Consider the following 18431-nt stretch of genomic DNA (forward strand, 5'->3'; position numbering starts at 1 on the left):
CAATTGTTCACGTTGCTTCTATTGTTCTTTAATGTTGATAGTGATAGGCATAAGCTTATTAATGGCCTCATATGTTCTCTTAAATTCCATAAAATATGTAGTGAGAGACAAATTGTGTTTCTCAGCATGGTAAAAAGACTTACAAACATCATAAATGCGAGTGATATTCCCCTTCCTAGAGTACAAGTATTCCAAATAATCCATGAATTCTTTAATAGAGATACAATGACTAATGAACCCAACAATACCCTCATCTATAGAGTTGCGGATTTGTAGGAACAGACGGGCATCATCCCACACCCAAGTAGCATCTTGTTCAGACAAAGTGTTAGTTAGGTGGTCTTTCTTATCCAGACTAGTGAGATAAAGCTTAATGACTTGAGTCCATTCTAAGTAATTAGAATCATTAAGCTTACAATCAGTGATTTTGGAAGTCACAAGAACCACATCAATTACAACAACCGACTTATTCTCAGCCATTACCACAAAAAACAGATCACAATCAGAGCAGAAAACACACAAAAAGGGAGCCTAAATGCGTATGAAAGAACCTGATTAAAGAACGACCTTAAACGAAGTGAAACTAGTCTAAACCAAGACTAGAACCGAGACCCCTGGACCCGGGCGACCTCGGAAATGTCGGTCAGGAAATTTTCCAGCGGCCGGAGACAGAGCACGCGCCAGCGCGTGATGGAGAGTGTGGCGGTGACGAAGGCGCGTGAGCCTCACGCGCGTGGCAGATCGTTGTTGGACTTTGCAGCAAGGGTCGCCAAACGTCGGCGAGTCTACCTAGACGGGCGGTGATGACAGCGAAGCGAAAAAAAATCCTTTATAAAGGCTCTGTTAACATGTTCAAATGTTCTAAGGGAAATACCTTGAACTGTGGATGCTCTCTCTGTCTCACACCTCTTAGGGGAGGATACATCATCCTATAAATACAAGCTAGAAGGCATATGGTATGGAAACAAGTTTCCGTATACCTCCCACTTAAAATCCTAGGCTCCAAGATTCCTAATATGCAAGATTCCAAAATATGCAAGATTCCATATATGAGAAATATTCTATAACAGTTAATACTAAAATATTAAATATTAACCTAAAAAATATCTAGAGGTTGTAGAATTTATGACTATTTCACTTAAAATAATGTTGTTTTGAGTGAAATAACCCATTAAAAAAAAAGAACAATAGTTAATTGACCGACTAAACGGCTTAGTCGGTAACCCATATATAACTAAACTTGAATCAAATGAAATTATTTTAATTTTATTATTTTTTGAATTGAAATTCAAAAGAAATAAAAAAAATTTAAAAATATCTATGATATTAAAATATTAAATTAAATAAAAGATTTCAATTCTATATAAAAGAATTTAACTTTTATTAATTTAATAGACTTAAAATAATAACATGTTAATTTCAATTCTATATAAAATATTAAATTAAATAGAAGATTTTAATTTTAATAGAATTTAATTATGTAAGTACATGTAAATTTTAATTATTGCAAATTATGTAAGTACATGTAAATTTTAATTATATATTGCAATAGTATTGTAAAAAATCAATGTACAACTTTTTAAAAATGAACCAATATTATATTAAAAATGAATATAATATAGTGATTTAATATAATTGTATGTTTATTTGATACATTAAAATAAAAATATCAATATAGGTGTTATTTAAAAGTTTTTAATTAGAACTTTTTAAATGATATACAGTATCTTTTATATATTAATTTTATTTGTATATAAAAAATTAAACTTTAAGTTGAAAAAGAATATACTAACTATTAGTTTAGTATATCTTAAAATATAGATGAGATTCAAGGTATAATAAATATTTTAAGTAATTATTACTATAAATTAAATTAACATATATAGCATTTTTATTATTTAATTAAGTAAAAAATGATTGTTAATTTTAAATTTCAAAACAAAAGTGTTTTATTAGGATAGTCCGGAAAACAATACCTCTATTTTAATATATATAGAATAGAATATAGATAATTTTTTTTAAACGTAACCCTAATAATCTAAACCACTTTGTTTCGGAGTATATATAAATATATAAATATACAACGTTTTTTTTTTTGGATTTTTATCTATTTGCGAGACCGCCGGACTGCTACAGCGATCGCCACTTTTCTATTCGCTTTCAGCGAGTTGCGAGACACCTCAGCTAGCCAACGCCATCGCTACAGCCACCGCAGCTAGCCATTGCCATCGCTACTTCTTCAACCTTCACTTCCAGCTTCCAACCGCCACCGCAAGTCGCAGCCACGCCTCACCGCCAGCTTCCCGCTGCTCCACTGTCGTCCATCCGTCCGGCACTCCGTCTCCAGCGACCAGCAAGTCGATAACAACTTGCAAATACTCTGGTTAGAACCAATCTTCAACCTTATTGTCTTAATTAATTAACCCTAATTCCATAATTGATAAATCCCTAATTTTCTAAATCTTCAATCTTCAACTTTTTAAATACTAATGAACTTGATTGTCAAAAAAAAAAAAATACTAATGAACTTGTGATAAACTGGTGCAGTCTCGTCCGTTATATTTGCTGCTCCGAAGCCGCCAAAAACCCTACATAATTCACAGAACTCTAAGTAAGGATAAAGACCGGAAAACTATCCCGGTGATTGAGTACGTAATCGCAGGACTTTTATTGTCTTGTTTTAATTTAATTTTATGAATTGCAGTTCGATATAACACAGCAATAGTAAGCATTGAATTTTGTTGTGGGAAATTGTTAGGATTTGATTAAGGTTGGGGTGCTTGAACCAAAGATCATGGTGTGGTGTAGCTACTGTGGGAAAAGTGTCCACGCTGACAACGTTGACGGCAGACAGTAAGCCCCTTATCTTTCTATATATATATCTAAAAGCAATTCTTTCTCTTTTCCAACATCTGATGTTTGTTTTTGTTTAATGTTTTGACAGATGCTGTACGCTGTGTGGGAGAGTCCTTAGCGAAGATAATTTTGCAACGGAAGTTACCTTTGTTAAAAATGCAGCCGGACAGGTTTTGCTCTTCTTCCTTAATGTAGGATTACAGCAGAGGATTTAATTCAACAGAAGCTGTTTAATTGCTTTATATATATATAGGGTGATGTTTCTATGACAACCACCCTCCCATAAGTCCATGAGAAACAATGCTCCATATGCTATGCACACTGTTTTTAATTCCCCAATTAATATAATCATCCACAAATCTGCTTTTTAAATGCACTAGATTGGTTCTCATGAACTCATGGGGAGGGTGATTCTCATGTGATCACTAACATATATATACATACATACATATATATATATATATATATATATATATATATATATATAGATATAGATATAGATACGGTGTGGTGAGATTTGAGCCGTTGATAAAATCTAGATCAACGGCTCAAATCAATGAAAATTTAAAAAAGAAACGCGTGTCCGGGAAGTTGGCAGAAGCAAAGTGTAAAAATGACGCACCTTAAGTGCTACAAAGACGCACCTTAAGTGCTACAAAGACGCACCTTAAGTGCTACAAAGACGCACCTTAAGTGTAAAATGGCACACCTTAAGTGTAAAATAGCACACCTTAAGTGTAAAAAGGCGCACCTTAAGTATTACAAAGGCGCGGCGCACCTGAAGTCGTAAAATCACGCACCTGAAGTCGTAAAATCACGCACCTTAAGTCGTAAAATCATGCACCTTAAATGGAGAACTTACGCACCTTAAATGGAGAACTGGCGCACTTTAAGTGTATAACTGGCGCATCTTAAATGTTAAAATGGCGCTCTTAAGTGTTAAAAAGACGCACCTTAAGCTTTGAAAAGACGCACCGTAAACTTCAGAATGACACACTTTAAGTTTCAACAATAACGCACCTTAAGTGTTAAAATGGCACACCTTAAGTATTAAAACGATGTGCCTTAAGCACAGAAAATAAGCACTTTAAGTTTCAGCAATACACAAAATGACCAAAATGCCATTGCGTTTTTTTAAACATTGTTCAATCTGGATGGTTGATTTTGACAAGATCAACGGTCACCCCCCCATATATATATATATATATATATATATATATTGCCCACATACTCCTTTCAATTTTAGCATTCTCACCTGTACATGTATAACTAGACTGGAATACATAATCGTTTTGAATTTATTGCAATCTGCGTGAATTTTCCCTCGTAAACTTGATGGTTGTAGGCAATGTCTGTGGGCATGAGGTTTCTTCTCTGGGTTTATATGGGTTTGGACCAACTACCAGAGGCCATGAGCCACCTGATTCATTGATTCTGGATATCTGTTGACTGTTGTACAAACAGTTTTATTAAGAACCCACTCTGGATAAGGCCTAGTGTTATTAGGTTTTAGTTCTACCTACCAGGTGGGAATGTGCTTGAGAGTAAAGTCCCAAACCATAAAGTTTCCCACTGTACCTATCCCTATTGAGCTATAGGATTGGCTAGTGACACTGATTGTCCTATAGCAATTTGCAATTTTGCAGTTTTTAGACTTGAATGTAATTTTACTGATTTTGTTTTTTTTTTGTTTTTTTTGCTTTTTTTTTTGTTTTTTGTTTTTTGTTTTTTTGTTTTTTGTTTTTTTTTGTTTTGTTTTTTGTTTTTTTTGTTTTGTTTTGTTTTGTTTTGTTTTCTCTCTCTCTCTCTCTCTAATATGGTGTCTCAAGTTCTTTGTATTTCATTTCATGGGTTTAATTAAAGATTTGAAGTCCTGAACTCCAGGTAAAAGTGAGAATCTAAATTTATATTCATGAATTGTTGTCAAGCATAAGTGCTGTTTTAAGGATGGTATATGTATGTACGTATGTATTTATACATCTAATACATAATATCCTGTCCTGCAACACATGAAATCTGAAGTTCTTTAGTTGAAATATTTTTATTAAGAAAGGCCAAAGTGAACACATGACCAAAATTGAAATGGTATGAATATACATCCCATAAAACTGATAGCAAGATACATTAATTAATCTGGTTGTTTCAGTTAAACAAGGATTTTTTATTTTTTATTTATTTTTTATTTTTTTATTTTCAAGTTGCATTTGTGCATAAAATGTTAAACATGTGTGCTATTAGAACTAACTTACATTTATCTCCAGAGTCAAATGGCTGGGAATTTTGTAAGGACTGTGCAAAGTAATTTCTCAGCTTCACGTGATAGAACACTTCGGGAAGGTATCATATGTGATATTGATTGTTTTGCATTTGATGATGAACAAATATTAGTTCACTTTGTATTGTTCAGAACAAGTATATTGTCATTATGATTGTCACAAACTAGCAGTTCGTGTCATGATGAAATGCTTTTGTATATGGTTAATGTTGGCATTATATGGCTAGAGAGTTTATCTTTGCACACCATGCTATTTCAAATCCATATATATCTTTATAAGTTAGAGTGACCAGGTCATACTGAAATTTTCCATTTGTAGAATAGTACATAAAGAAATTTCTTTGTAGGGTATGGTATAAAGAAATTGTTTTTATTTGTCATTTGTCACATAGTGAACTGACCCATTTTATACTTTAATCCTTGAGTTGCACTTCATAGATAAAGTATCTTCATTTAATGGAAACATTATTGATGCCAAAGTATTGTTACCAAGAAACATTTGGTGAAATCAAAGACAAATCTTAAATAGCTGATAGATAATGGCGATTCTAATGGTCAATAATTACTTGCAATGTTGCTTTAGCACTTTTGGATTGCCAATCTAATGTTTCTTCAAACTTCAGCAAATAGAGTCCTTATTTCTACTAATGCTCATTTGTAAACTGATGTCTTTTTTATCTAATCTTCTTCTCTCTGGTGACTCTTGCAGCTTATGAAGGTATAGATAGCATGTTATATGCACTGGGGATTGATGGTGGTGATTCTATAGCTAATCCTGCTTTAAGATTTTATACGGTATGATTTGTGATGTTGTGTCATAGTAAATAATCTATATGACTTTTGCCATCATATTATTATCAACCATTGGGTGGTTTAATCCTTAAAATGATCTTTGATGCACAGATAGCACTTGAGCGGAATTTCACTAGGGGACGTAGGAAGGAACAAGTTCAGGCAGCTTGTCTTTACATTGCTTGTAGGTGAGGCATTCTAGTTTTTCTTCTTGTATTTTTTGTTGGTAGGATGTTAGATGTTCCATTAGAGGACAACTTTATCATGAGTAATAAAGTTATTGAATAAATGAAAGCAAACTTTTTGGAACTGAACTTGTTAATGAATTTGAGTGATGCGGAGGTGGAAGATATTGTTCTTCTCTTGCTTATAGTTATGTTTTGAATCTCTGTCACATCCTGCATTTAAGGTTTTGCTTTATATCACTTAATTGTATTATTTCTTCTCTTTTCTCACTTGCTTTCAATCAAGCCTTCCAAGTATCACTGATTTAAACATCTAAAGTCTGCTCTATTATTGAAGTCTTTAGTGGGTCCTTATTCATGACAACTTAATAGCAACAACATTTTACAACTGCTAAGGGTTAATACCAGATTGTTATATCATAAAGAGAAAGCATTAGGAGCCCATTCCTGTTCCTTTATGCATAAACACTGGATTTGTGAGGATTTATCTTTTGATCTTTTTGTAAAGTACGTGCCAGGGTTTAGTATTTAGACACGAGAACAGTTTTGCAGGATGTCAGTCTATCCATGACTTATTCTATGAACCAAGCATGCTTCAAATGAATTCCATATAAATGTGCAAAATTGCTCTTCTGGATTCAGTATAATGCCTAGTGGATGTTCATTCCAATTTCCTTCCGTTTTTAACCTGCAGATGGTCACAGATCTTTACTTGATACATTTAAAGAAATCTTGTCTCTTTCATTTGTTTTCTACTTTTCCCCTACTTAATGAAAATGTTTTCCTTTAAATCATATTTTGGGGGAACAATTCATTCACTGTAAAGATGTAAGCCCATGAAAGAGGGATTAAGTGGATCAGAATTGATTAGGTGGTGAGTTGCAGAAGGCTTTTGCCAACGGAACAATATCATAACATAAGTTCTAAATTAAAAAACAAAAAAGAAAATGGTTCTTTCTTTGGTTGAGTGGAGTCAGGAAACTGCAATATCTATCGGATTTTTGTTACAGATGAAGGCATGAAGCTTGTCTTTCCTTACTAAAGAAAATCATTTTGATTATTGTTTTTGCAGGGAAAAGAAAAAGCCATTTCTTCTCATCGATTTTTCTGAGTACTTGAGGATTAATGTGTACGTTAGCTTTCCTACAGACTTCTAATGCTTTTATCCTAGGAAAAATCCAAATAGTTCATTTTCAGCTTCTTTAGATTCTGATTGTCCTATTATGTAATCTAGTATATTTGTATAAATAAGTTTTGTTTTCACAATTCATTTGAATTACAACAATGGCAGCATAGGGTTATGCAAATGGAGATCAGTACTAAGTACTGATTTACTATTTTTACAAGGATTATTGAAGTTTTTTACGTCTTTTTCCTTTTCCTGCCATTGAATTGCAGTTATGTATTAGGTGCTGTCTTCTTACAGCTTTGCAAACTTCTAAGCCTTGAGGAGCACCCAATTGTTCAAAAACCTGTAGATCCTAGCCTTTTCATTCATCGATTCACTGATCGTAAGTAACTATCCTGACATCTTTACTATTCAAGTTTGTTATTACTCATGTGATTATTTACTTATTCCTCCTCTACTCTGTGCCTCTTGACTGCAACAATGATTATTTTGCTGCAATTTTGTTTTTTGTTTTTTGTTTTTTTTTTTATTTGTTTTTTGTTTTTTGTTTTTTTTTTTTTTTTTTTTGTTTTGTTTTTGTTTTTGTTTTTTTTTTTGTTTTATGTTTTATGTTTTTTTTTTTCGGACCTTGGATGGGGTTTGCTCTTGATTTCACAAAGTGAAAAGAGGTTTATCAGAATTTAAATGAAACATGCAAGTTAAAATCAATTGGCTCCTCAAACTAAAAGTTAATTGAGTTTGTCTCTTGAATATCCAGTTTCTCAATTAATACTTTATAATATACTTATATACTTGATTTTATTTGACAACTGTATAATATACTAATATACATTGCCATTTGTCTATCTGAGGTAAATAGGGATTTTTTTTGGGTGCAATTTTAAATTGGAGGTTTAGGCTGCATATTTTATCAGTGAAATTTAGAATATGAAATTCAATGGAATCTCTGTTTCCATCTAGAGAAATTACCAAAATGGACAAGTGTTTTACCATAAAAGAATTTATCCCCCTTTCCGGATATGGATTTTAACAAATTTTATTGATCAATAAAAATAATGTAACTAATTTGAATTATATAGAATAAATTGCTTCTAAAATTCTATGTTTAATTTATCCATTCCAAAAAGTATGATAAACATAGAATGTCATCCCAATGTCAAAATTTTCCGTCTATGAACACAGACAATACCAAAGGGCTGGTTTCAGATAAGACAATTGGGTATAATTTATTTATTTTGAGAGGTAGAAACTAGAAAATAAATTAAAAAGATTAACAAGAACCCCAAATGTTCCAATGGTGCAAGGCTTAATATTAGTATGTAATAAAATGTAATATTTACTGTTAACCAAGTGAAACAGGATAACTGTTTTACCTATTAAATAAATGGTTTCACTGTTTTCCTATTAATGGTATATGAATAATTGTTAAATTGAAGTATAGAACTGCTCAGCTAGATGTCACTTCACAATTCACTACAGGAGGGAAGACATGTGACAGAGAACTGTGTCCCACAAATGGTCCTAGTAGCTTTTGAGAATTAAAAATGAAATCAAAACTTCATATGATTCACATCCTCAATCTTCCCTTTTGACTTGTTTAGTCAGGTTTCCTGAATGCTTTTTAATTGAAAGTGGTGCTTTAATCTAAAAAAAAAAAAATCCTCGTGTGTTGTTGAAGATTATGAAGCATGACTTAGCACTATATACTTTTTAACAACATGGAGTTCCTTAGAATTGTTTGCGGTATATATTGGCTGCTGTTATCAGTACTCTTTAAAAGAATTTTTTTCCTTTCTTTTAGTTGTTGGATAAACAGGAATAGCTAGTTTGATTTTGTTGTTTTCTGAACCTTGCATAAACAGGAATATCCCCTTTAAAGAATATATTGGCTGCTGTCATCAGTCTTGCATAAAGTTTATAACTTGAATTTCTTTCACCACATTGTGTAGGTTTATTTGGTGAGAGGAAGCCAAATGTTTCCAGAACTGCACTTCATATTGTTGCTAGTATGAAGCGAGATTGGATGCAGGTTAGGTATCTATGTTGTTTAAGTTGATATCTATACTTGTATACAAGGCTACTAAATTAAAGTCAATTTCTTTATGGCGCTAAAATTGTTTGTAGACAGGGAGAAAACCGAGTGGGGTATGTGGAGCTGCACTTTACATAGCTTCTCTTTCATATGGACTGAAGTGTTCCAAGTTGGACATTGTAAGTAACACTTAGCTAGATCATACCCTGCTGTTTGTCAGAGCTTGATTAGATATAGAGCTAAAGATTTTCTCCTTTGTTATGCCTTTGTCTCTATGGCTGCTTGTTTTTTGATGATTTATAGCTCTCATCATGGAACTTATAGAGTTTCTGTTCTCTCAGATTTCAAAATTGTGTACATATTTTAGAAGTTTGATGATAATGAATGTTTGTTTCTCTTGATTTCTAAGTTTTCATAGTCTGCTGAAATTTATCTTGTGGAAATATACTGTTTGAACTCTGGGTGGAATTCCTACAATACAATCACTCTTCTTTAATTGTTTTTGCTCCTCACATTCTTTTCTATTCTTCCTAAAACACTGGACACCAGTTTTTGTGCTTTCACTTGATGTTCTGAATCCTATAGATCATTCCTATTCTTATATCCTACACACTACCAATTCAAATCCCTACACCAATCACACCAGAGCTAAATGATTTCCTTTGCTAAATATTCCAAAACAGTGGGTGGGGTGAGTGATAATGAGTTGCCAGTTGAATTGAAGAATTTTAAGCTACAAGCATATGGTACCAAGAAAGCATTCAATTACATATTTTTGTGGCCATGATTTTAGTTACAAGGATTTGGATCCTACTATTGCATCTTGACTCTTACGTGGATTCTTAACTCTTAAGATGAATCCATGAAGGCACTTATTAGTTATTATTAGCTCACTTGTTCAACTTTTATTAATTTGTGTAAATTTAAGTTAACATTATTTTGAGCAACTTTAGATAAAAATTTCAGTTGCTATTTCTATTTTATAGCTGCCTTTCCTTCTCCATGTGTTGCATAAAATTTGAGTTAGGCGCAAGTGCAATTTGTCAAGAAGAAAAATGAAACAAAAAAGTCAGGCTTATGAACCTTACCAAAATTCCCCTTGTTCTTCAAAATAATACTTGAGAAAGTAAAGCAACACAATGTATTATGTGGATTTCACTTGTGGAATGAAATTTAAGGCATACAACATTTTTTGTATATGTTTCTTTCATTGAAAATTTCTGTTTACACTACATTTTTCTTTACTTTACAAGTAGAGACTCTTAACTTCATTGCTTTGGTACTTATAGATAGATAGATGATAATGAATAATTATGGCTTTCCAATGTTTGCTAACAGATCAAGGTTGTGCACATTTGTGAAGCTACATTGACAAAGCGTTTAATTGAATTTGAGAATACAGATTCTGGGAGCTTAACGGTATGTTCAAAGACTAATTGGTTGGTGAAGCTGATATTCTGCAAATAACAGCTTTATCTGTAAATTTGTAAATTCCCAATACTATTTACATTTGCCACTATGCTATTATTAGTGTTGCTCTTTTTATTTTTATTTTTTTTTATTTGTTTATTTTTATTTTTCCATTGAAGAGAGCTCATTAGTTGCATCAATAGGCTCATTGGTTAAGGAGCAAATTTGCAACACCAATTGTTGGAGGTCATCTATGTGTATGTGTTAAAACTATAAAATATATTACTCCGTACTAACTACAAAAGTTCCCTTTAAAACAGATGCCTTTGCTACTGATATTGTATTTCTAACACTTAAATTCATATCAAAACCATGCATGTAGCTAAACAGAAAATTGAATGTGGGAAACATAACTGAGAGGAGCCCAATGGTTTCATGTCCTAACAGAGTTATTTCCCTTAAGCCAAGAAGTTGACTTAGCATGATACTGTCTCTCATAACAAAAGCCTCTCTTAGAATTCTTGTGAAACTGGCCATGGTTTTTAGAATAGAAGACCTCCCCCTTGTTAAAGTGGCCATATAATGCATACAGCTAGCCTTCCAAGTTCAAAGCCATCTAAAAGATGATCCTTTAACTAAGAGGAGCCCAATGGTTTCATGTCCCAACAGCGTTATTTTCCCTTAAGCCAAGAAGTTGACTTAGCATGATGCTCTCTCTCATAACAGAAGCCTCTCTTAGAAATTAGAATAGAAGCTCTCTCTTGAGAAACTGGCCATGGTTTTTAGAATAGAAGACCTTCCTCTTGTTAAAGTGGCCATATAATGCATACAGCTAGCCTTCAAAGTTCAAAGCATCTAAAAAATGATCCTTTAAATATATTTTATAGTGTCCTTGCCAAATGACTGGCAGATATCTGAACCTTTTTGAGATCTGCAACTGGTAAAGTTGTGAAGTGTCCAGCCATCATGTTTTTGATTTTGTGCAGTGGTTCTGGTTCACTTTTTATGAATCAGCATATTAAAAAAAGGTATAATATCCCATTTCTTTATAGGGTGCGCACCCAAATGCATCTACAGTGGTAAGATTGAGTTAAGAATTGGGTTTGGCCTGAAATTGGCACCTCTACATGTAGGTTGTCAAATTAATGCCCCTAAAATTACTGAACTTTTTTATTTTTATTTTTTCATAATATCAATCCCTTTGATTTGTCATAAGATTGAGATTGGCAAGTGGATCTTACCTTCTTGACCTTTGCAACTGCATGATGCATATACTTGTTTTTCAAGGTGATTTATTGATTAGTTTATTCTTATATATTTCCTTTAACTAGATTGAGGAGTTCAATACAAGAGCTGTGGAGCTTGAGAAAGAGCAGAGGCTGATGACAGTTCAATTCCCAGTGTCAAAAGAATCTGGAATAAGTGAATTACTTTGTGAACACAAAGGGAGTGGGATACCTCCCTTTGCCCATGGCCTTTGTGAAAGCTGTTATACTGATGTAACACCTTTGTTCCTTGGCTTCAAACTTTGTAGCGGCATGACAGCCCTTTGAATTACTTACAATTGTTTTTGCAGTTTATAACAATTTCTGGTGGGCTTGATGGGGGATCAGAACCTCCAGCTTTCCAACGGGCTGAGAAAGAAAGGCTAATGGCAAAGGAAGCTGATGATGATGATCGTGACGTTTTAGATTATGTCGCATCTACTGAAGCAGAGAACAACTACAAAAATCTGGCGGTACTTGGTGTTGCTATTTGTTTACCGTTTGTCTATTCTTGTTCTGGATCTAGTAAAACATGCATGCAATTCTGTTCTATTTCTGTTTTAATAGGGTGATTATTGGACACTATATTTCATCTGTTTCTACTTTATGGATTATGGATTCTACATTCAATATTTTGCATTACTTTCTAGTAAAGATGTTAGTCTATTTAGTGCAAACACTCATATGAAGCAACTTTATTTGGATGCATTGTACATTATCTTCATTTTTAATGGTGGATAATATAATACAAGTAAATTTATGAACATCAAAACTATGAATGTATGGATATCAGAGATAATTGATGTACAAAATTTGGGGATTTTTGTTAGGAGGGCATCTAGTATTTGATTAGATTTTCCTTTCCCATATCATGCACTGTGCAGGAGGATTGCACACAGGGTCCAATCCTTTTAACTTTAGATAGTAACCCTTGGTGAACTTAACATTATCCTATAAAAAAAGACCCTAAACTTTTATTCACAATGTTCTTCCTAGTACTAGCTTTGTTGCTTTCATTAATTTTCATGATTGTTCATGGAAGACTTCTCTAGTCATTCTCATAGAATGGCAAATCAGTTCATTCAGATGCTTGTGTGCTAGAGGATCTTTCTTGAAGTGTAGTTATTAAGAAAGATAGGTAGCTCAAAGGCTTGTGTTGGGTTGGGTGTATCTGACTTAGCCTTAGTTGTGTTGAGATGATTTGAAAAATATCTACTTAATTTTATGTTTTTGGCTTGCTGCACTTCTTGATTTGTAATATCTTCTCATTTCATTTCGTTTTTCATTCTCTTCACAGTATTCTGCAAACGGAAATGTTCAGAATGCAAATGCAAATGAAACCATGCAGGGAAAGGAGCATGAATTGATGGGTAGGCCATAATCAAATCTTGAGATTATTAATAAAACCAAAATTTGTTATGAATGCTTAATCCACATATAAGTGTGAAAACCTATACACTTGTCTATAGCAGGTGTTGCTTCCACATCTGGAACTATGCAGGATGACACTGTTGATAAGTCACATGGAATTGATGATATTAATTCAAAAGGTTCTGATGAGTCAGATAACTTCTCTGATATCGATGATGTAGAGGTATAGAGTGTCTCTTTATTTTATTGGTATTGTATGAAATGCTTGTTTATGTGGTTTCATCTTAATTTCATATAAGGATCACTATAACAGTGCAGTGAAATTGACATTTCAGTTTAATTGTTTTGTGGGGTACTCTCCTCTAGTCTCTAGTTGATTTTTGGGGCATAAGAAATTGAATGTATCAATTTTTTGTGCTTTCATGGTTAACATGTATTGCAAGCAAGTTTCTTGATCAGCATAATAGTCTTTTCCTACTTTTTACTGTGTTTCAATGGTAGAATAGTATTTTCTTTTTGTGTTTTAATAAATTTCCACTAGAATCTAGCATACATCTGTTATTATGTCATGCCCTGTCTTTTTCTTATATATTTATTTGCTATAGGATGTTCTCTATTTGATCTTCCTGTTGTGCTATGTTTGAGTTTTCAATGAACTATGTTTGAAAGAAACCTTTGAACTGCATAAAAAGTATCTGTTGGGGTACGATCATATGAAATTCCTGTTAGAGCACCTGAAGTGAACCATTTTAATACTGCCAACCATTAAATTTAATTTCTGTTCTACCTTTTGAAGCCTCATCTTCGCCACTCAGATTATTTTATTGCAAGGAATTAGTGTGCCATAAATTTTGTCCCGTCATTTTCTACTCGCCACTTTGTTGCTTATTCAATTGTTAATCAATTGTTTGATAACTTTGAGAAATAAAGATGTCCTCTTAAATTTGATTTGACAGTTTTATAGTTTTTCTCTCATTATTAAACTCTGCTCATATTTCTGGGCATGTATTAATAATTTTCTGCGGTTTGGTTTGATAAATTTGTCACAACCATCATGCACAACATGCAACGCTGGACAGGTTCACACATATCTAAATGATGAGGAGGAGAAGCGCCTCAAGCAGATTATTTGGGAGAAAGTGAATAGAGAGTATCTTGAGGTGATTTTACATATCTTGTTTCTTTTTCCATTTATACATGCCCGTGAAGAGTATTTCTTGCCTTTTATAAAGATTATTATTTTTGATTAGGAATAGAAAATCTCTGTGATCACGGCAATTTCATTTAATTTGGCTCAAGGCCTGGAATGCAATTTTAATGATGCATAGCATGCTATACCAAGTAAATAACAAAAAACAAAACATACTAAAGTCTAAAGATATATTTTGATTAGTTATTTAGGGGATGTTGTGATTATTTTTTGGTCATCATGTAATTGGATGTATTCATTGGTCTATCACTCTATCAGGTAGTACTATTTACTCACAGTATTGAGCAAAAAGAAAATTTAAAAAATTATATTAATGGTTAAATTTACTTTTATTCCAGCACCTTTAAGATTGAAAGTGTTGCTTTCTTTAGTATTTATGCCTTTATGGATATGTACATTTGTACAAAAGATCCAAGTTGCCAATTTGTATAATAAACAGGTGTTTGAGACTTCAGCTTGCTAGCCTTTCTTATCTGCAAACTAACAATTTTGTGGGGAAGCAGAATAGGCCTCTTTGAGATCTGTACTACCATTGAGAGAGACTTGAGAGGAAGACCACACACTTTGCCTTGCTAGCAAAGAGGGCAGCTTGAAATGAAACTCCATTCATTTTTGTCTGCTTATGGTTTAAACGAGTAATAAGATTTGTTAAGTTATTTGGTTCACTTTTATTTTGGATATAAATATATAAAAATGCTTTATAGGCTGTTGAATATTTGTGGGAGCTATTTATTTATTTATTATTATTGTTATTGTTATTATTATTATTATTATTATCATTATCATTATTATTTTTTATGTGGAAGGAGAACATAAAAAAAGATTATTATCATTTTGTTTTATGGCACTTTCCAATATGGTAATAATATCTTTTGAAGAATCCATGAGACAAGCACTCATAGGATTTTGGTAGTTAAAGTTGTTTCCAATTAGTTTACTGTTCAATTTGAGTAATGATATGTAAGAGTAGTATTATACTTCCTCTTTTTACTCCCAACATGGCATGCTGGTAGACTCAAGAAAAAGGGGAGCCGTTAGTTTTTTTCTTTTTCATTTCTTGTCCCAATGAAATCAGGATGTGGCAGGAGTATACTTGACATTTGCTGTTATGAGTTCAATAAATCCTTTTTGGAATATAAATTTCAGAAAAAATAAATGAATAAAATCATTTGTAGCTTTCATATATTGAATTAGTCCTATAATCACTGTCCTTGAGTTGAGCAGAAAATTGGTACATCCTTTTTATAATATTGTTCTTTTTGTGAAAGTGTGAAACCTTCTTTGTGTATTGTTCTCATTAAGCGATAGATACCACCGTATGGAATTGATATTTTTTTTCTCTTATAATTTACAGGAACAAGCAGCCAAAGAAGCAGCTGCATTAGCTTCCAAAAAGGGTTTTGAATCCAGTTACACCTGCCCTGAGGAAATGGAAGCTGCACAGAAGCTTGCTGCTGCAGCTGCAGCTGCTCTGGCAAAGTCAAAAAAGGTTCTACTTTCATAGCATGTTACTGTGATTATTATTAAGGGCTTGTTGGTAAAATATAAAATGCTTAAAATCCAAAAAATTAACCACTATAACTAAGATATTTTACAAGAAATAGTCAAACCTTGATTAGGTATAGCACTGAAAAATGAATCTCATTAATTCAAAATGCATTTATTTGGTGTGCATACAACTGTTTGTGAATTTTTTCTAAACTTTTTTAGCAACCAAAATGCTTGATTATCCACTCTTGATGCGACCAGGGTCCTGTTTTTAATTTTCTCAAAGAGTTCCTTGAGTTTCAGCATCTGCTCTGTAATTCCAATCTGTGGCCACACTGTTGTTTCTTGATCACTCTTCTCAGTATTATACATTCCACAATTGACTTCTTCTAGAACTTCCTTTTCAAGATAGTTAATTATTCACGTTCAAAGTGCTTGTGTTGACCACAATACACCTTTCATTGTTATTATTCATTTTTGTCATGGTATGAAAAAAAAAAATAATAACTTCAGGTTTCTTCAAAATGGATTCAACAAATTTTTTCTATGTTGTAGACTAATAGACAACACCCAACTTTTTGCAGGAGAAGCAACAGCGAAGAGCTGCAGAATTGAGGAACTCTGGTCCTGCCAAAACTGCAGCAGAAGCTACGCAACAAATGTTGAGTAGAAAGGTACTATATAGATATCAGAGAAATAGAATGTTATGAATAGAAAAGGTGTTAGCATTAATTTCATTGCCTGATATGGTTTAACAAATTTGAAAAGGAAGCTTTTATTACTTTACCTGAGGAGTAACAGTCTTTGAATTTGCGGATGTTTTGTTCATTTTACATTTCATGTCTGTTTCTGAGAATTTTTTTTTGGGCGTGAATATAAAAATAATTATATTGGCATATGTAATGCATCCTTGTGCCGCATACTGGAGAATACATGAAATACGGTAAAAGCCTAACCATGGCTCTCATTCATTTTTATCCAATTACTAGTTTCTCTTTTATATAGCACTCCTGCTAAGTTCCTTTCATAAATGTATAGCATACTGCTCAGCCCATGTGTATTTGTCATTGTTTTCTGTCATTCACATGTGAATGTCTAATATATATATACATATATAATATATATATATATATATATATATATATATATACTCTTATTCTATTATTTAATGTTCATTAATGCAGAGGAACTCTATAGTCAACCGCGATGTATTGGATTCGCTGTTTGATGAATCTGTACGTATTCCTGCCAACTACAAGTTTTATTTGCTGCTCCACCCAACTTATTTTGCTTACATTTCTCAACTTTCATTGGCATCCATTCTTTGGGTTGTGACTTGTGTGATGTTCACAATATTTTAGATGTCTGCTTGATGCATCTACTTCTACATGGAATTTGTAAGGGCTGTAAACAAGAAAATATTAAAATTTTAAAACCAGGGAATTGATGCATCACTATGATGTTGTCCGTTGTTTTAGTCAGAACTATGAAGTATTTCTTATATCGCGAGTAATATGAGCCTATGAGGTTGATCAAAGTGTAAATCATATTTATGTGGAGACTAATGGGAAAAGAAAAGTGATTGAATTTTGCTGCCCATTTGCATTTATCTTGCATGCCCTTGACAAAAAAGCAATTCCAACAGTGGTACTTTTCCTTCAATTTGACTGACTTGTTTTATGTTTAATGTTTAATGTTTTTTTTTGGGGCTTATTTTCCATGACAGCCACTTCCCAATCCCAAGAAAAGTCGAAATGACTCAGATGCCAATGAAGGTGGAAACCCGAAAGATAACAAACTTGATCCTGCTACAGAGGATGGCGGAGAAGACTGGATGGGTGGAGGAGAATATGACAACGATGTAAATTATACAGAACAGGAAGCCTATGATTATGATGAACAATATGGTTTTGAAGAGTACTAAATAATTTACAGGTATTCTTGTTTTTAAAAAAATGTACAGGTATTCATTTATACTCATTTTTTCCTTCCAAATTGAGGTTGCGAGGTCAGGAGGTTCTAACAAATAGGATACTGGAGCATAGGTGTTGCTACTCATGATAGCGCGTAGTAATTTGTCAATAACCTCATTTGTTGTATTAAAGACTTATTAATTTAATTAGAATTTTAATTGTAAATGCTTTATTTTTTTCTCCTTTCATTGTCTGGTAGGGAAAGAAGTTGATTGTTTAGATATGAATATTTTATATCTAATCTCTTGTGGAAGTCTAACGCCTATTATGCTCACTTTATAGTTTATGAATACAACATTAAAATGTTGTTTTCAGGTGATTTTCCTTTACTTTTTTAATTAGTTCAATAAAATATATTTAATAATTTTAAATCCACAGTTCTAGTAACAGAGTTATATTTGTCCGTTTGTTTTAAAAAAACATTAAAGGTGAAAGTTTAATGTTT

The 18431-nt window shown here is 32.8% G+C and overlaps 1 protein-coding gene across 2 annotated transcripts; it reads left to right on the top strand.

Moving 5' to 3' along the window:
• The first annotated feature begins 2115 nt into the window (after positions 1 to 2115).
• Positions 2116 to 18169, top strand: LOC116013569 (transcription factor IIIB 60 kDa subunit). Of its 2 annotated transcripts, none has more exons than XM_031253396.1 (21): positions 2116 to 2383; positions 2548 to 2648; positions 2759 to 2853; positions 2945 to 3026; positions 5118 to 5193; positions 5841 to 5926; positions 6035 to 6111; positions 7181 to 7237; positions 7507 to 7619; positions 9187 to 9266; positions 9362 to 9448; positions 10608 to 10688; positions 12011 to 12178; positions 12256 to 12417; positions 13242 to 13314; positions 13414 to 13538; positions 14395 to 14475; positions 15880 to 16014; positions 16598 to 16687; positions 17198 to 17248; positions 17740 to 18169. In XM_031253396.1, exons 3-21 carry the CDS (start codon positions 2795 to 2797, stop codon positions 17935 to 17937), a joined length of 1881 nt encoding a protein of 626 aa, XP_031109256.1. In that variant the 5' UTR covers positions 2116 to 2383; positions 2548 to 2648; positions 2759 to 2794; the 3' UTR covers positions 17938 to 18169. The 2 variants fall into 2 exon arrangements, with proteins under 2 accessions (XP_031109256.1, XP_031109257.1); XM_031253397.1 differs by having other exon boundaries at positions 13417 to 13538.
• Positions 18170 to 18431: the final 262 nt, after the last annotated feature.

This window comes from Ipomoea triloba, chromosome 3, assembly GCF_003576645.1.
Source record: "Ipomoea triloba cultivar NCNSP0323 chromosome 3, ASM357664v1".
Lineage (NCBI taxonomy): Eukaryota > Viridiplantae > Streptophyta > Magnoliopsida > Solanales > Convolvulaceae > Ipomoea > Ipomoea triloba.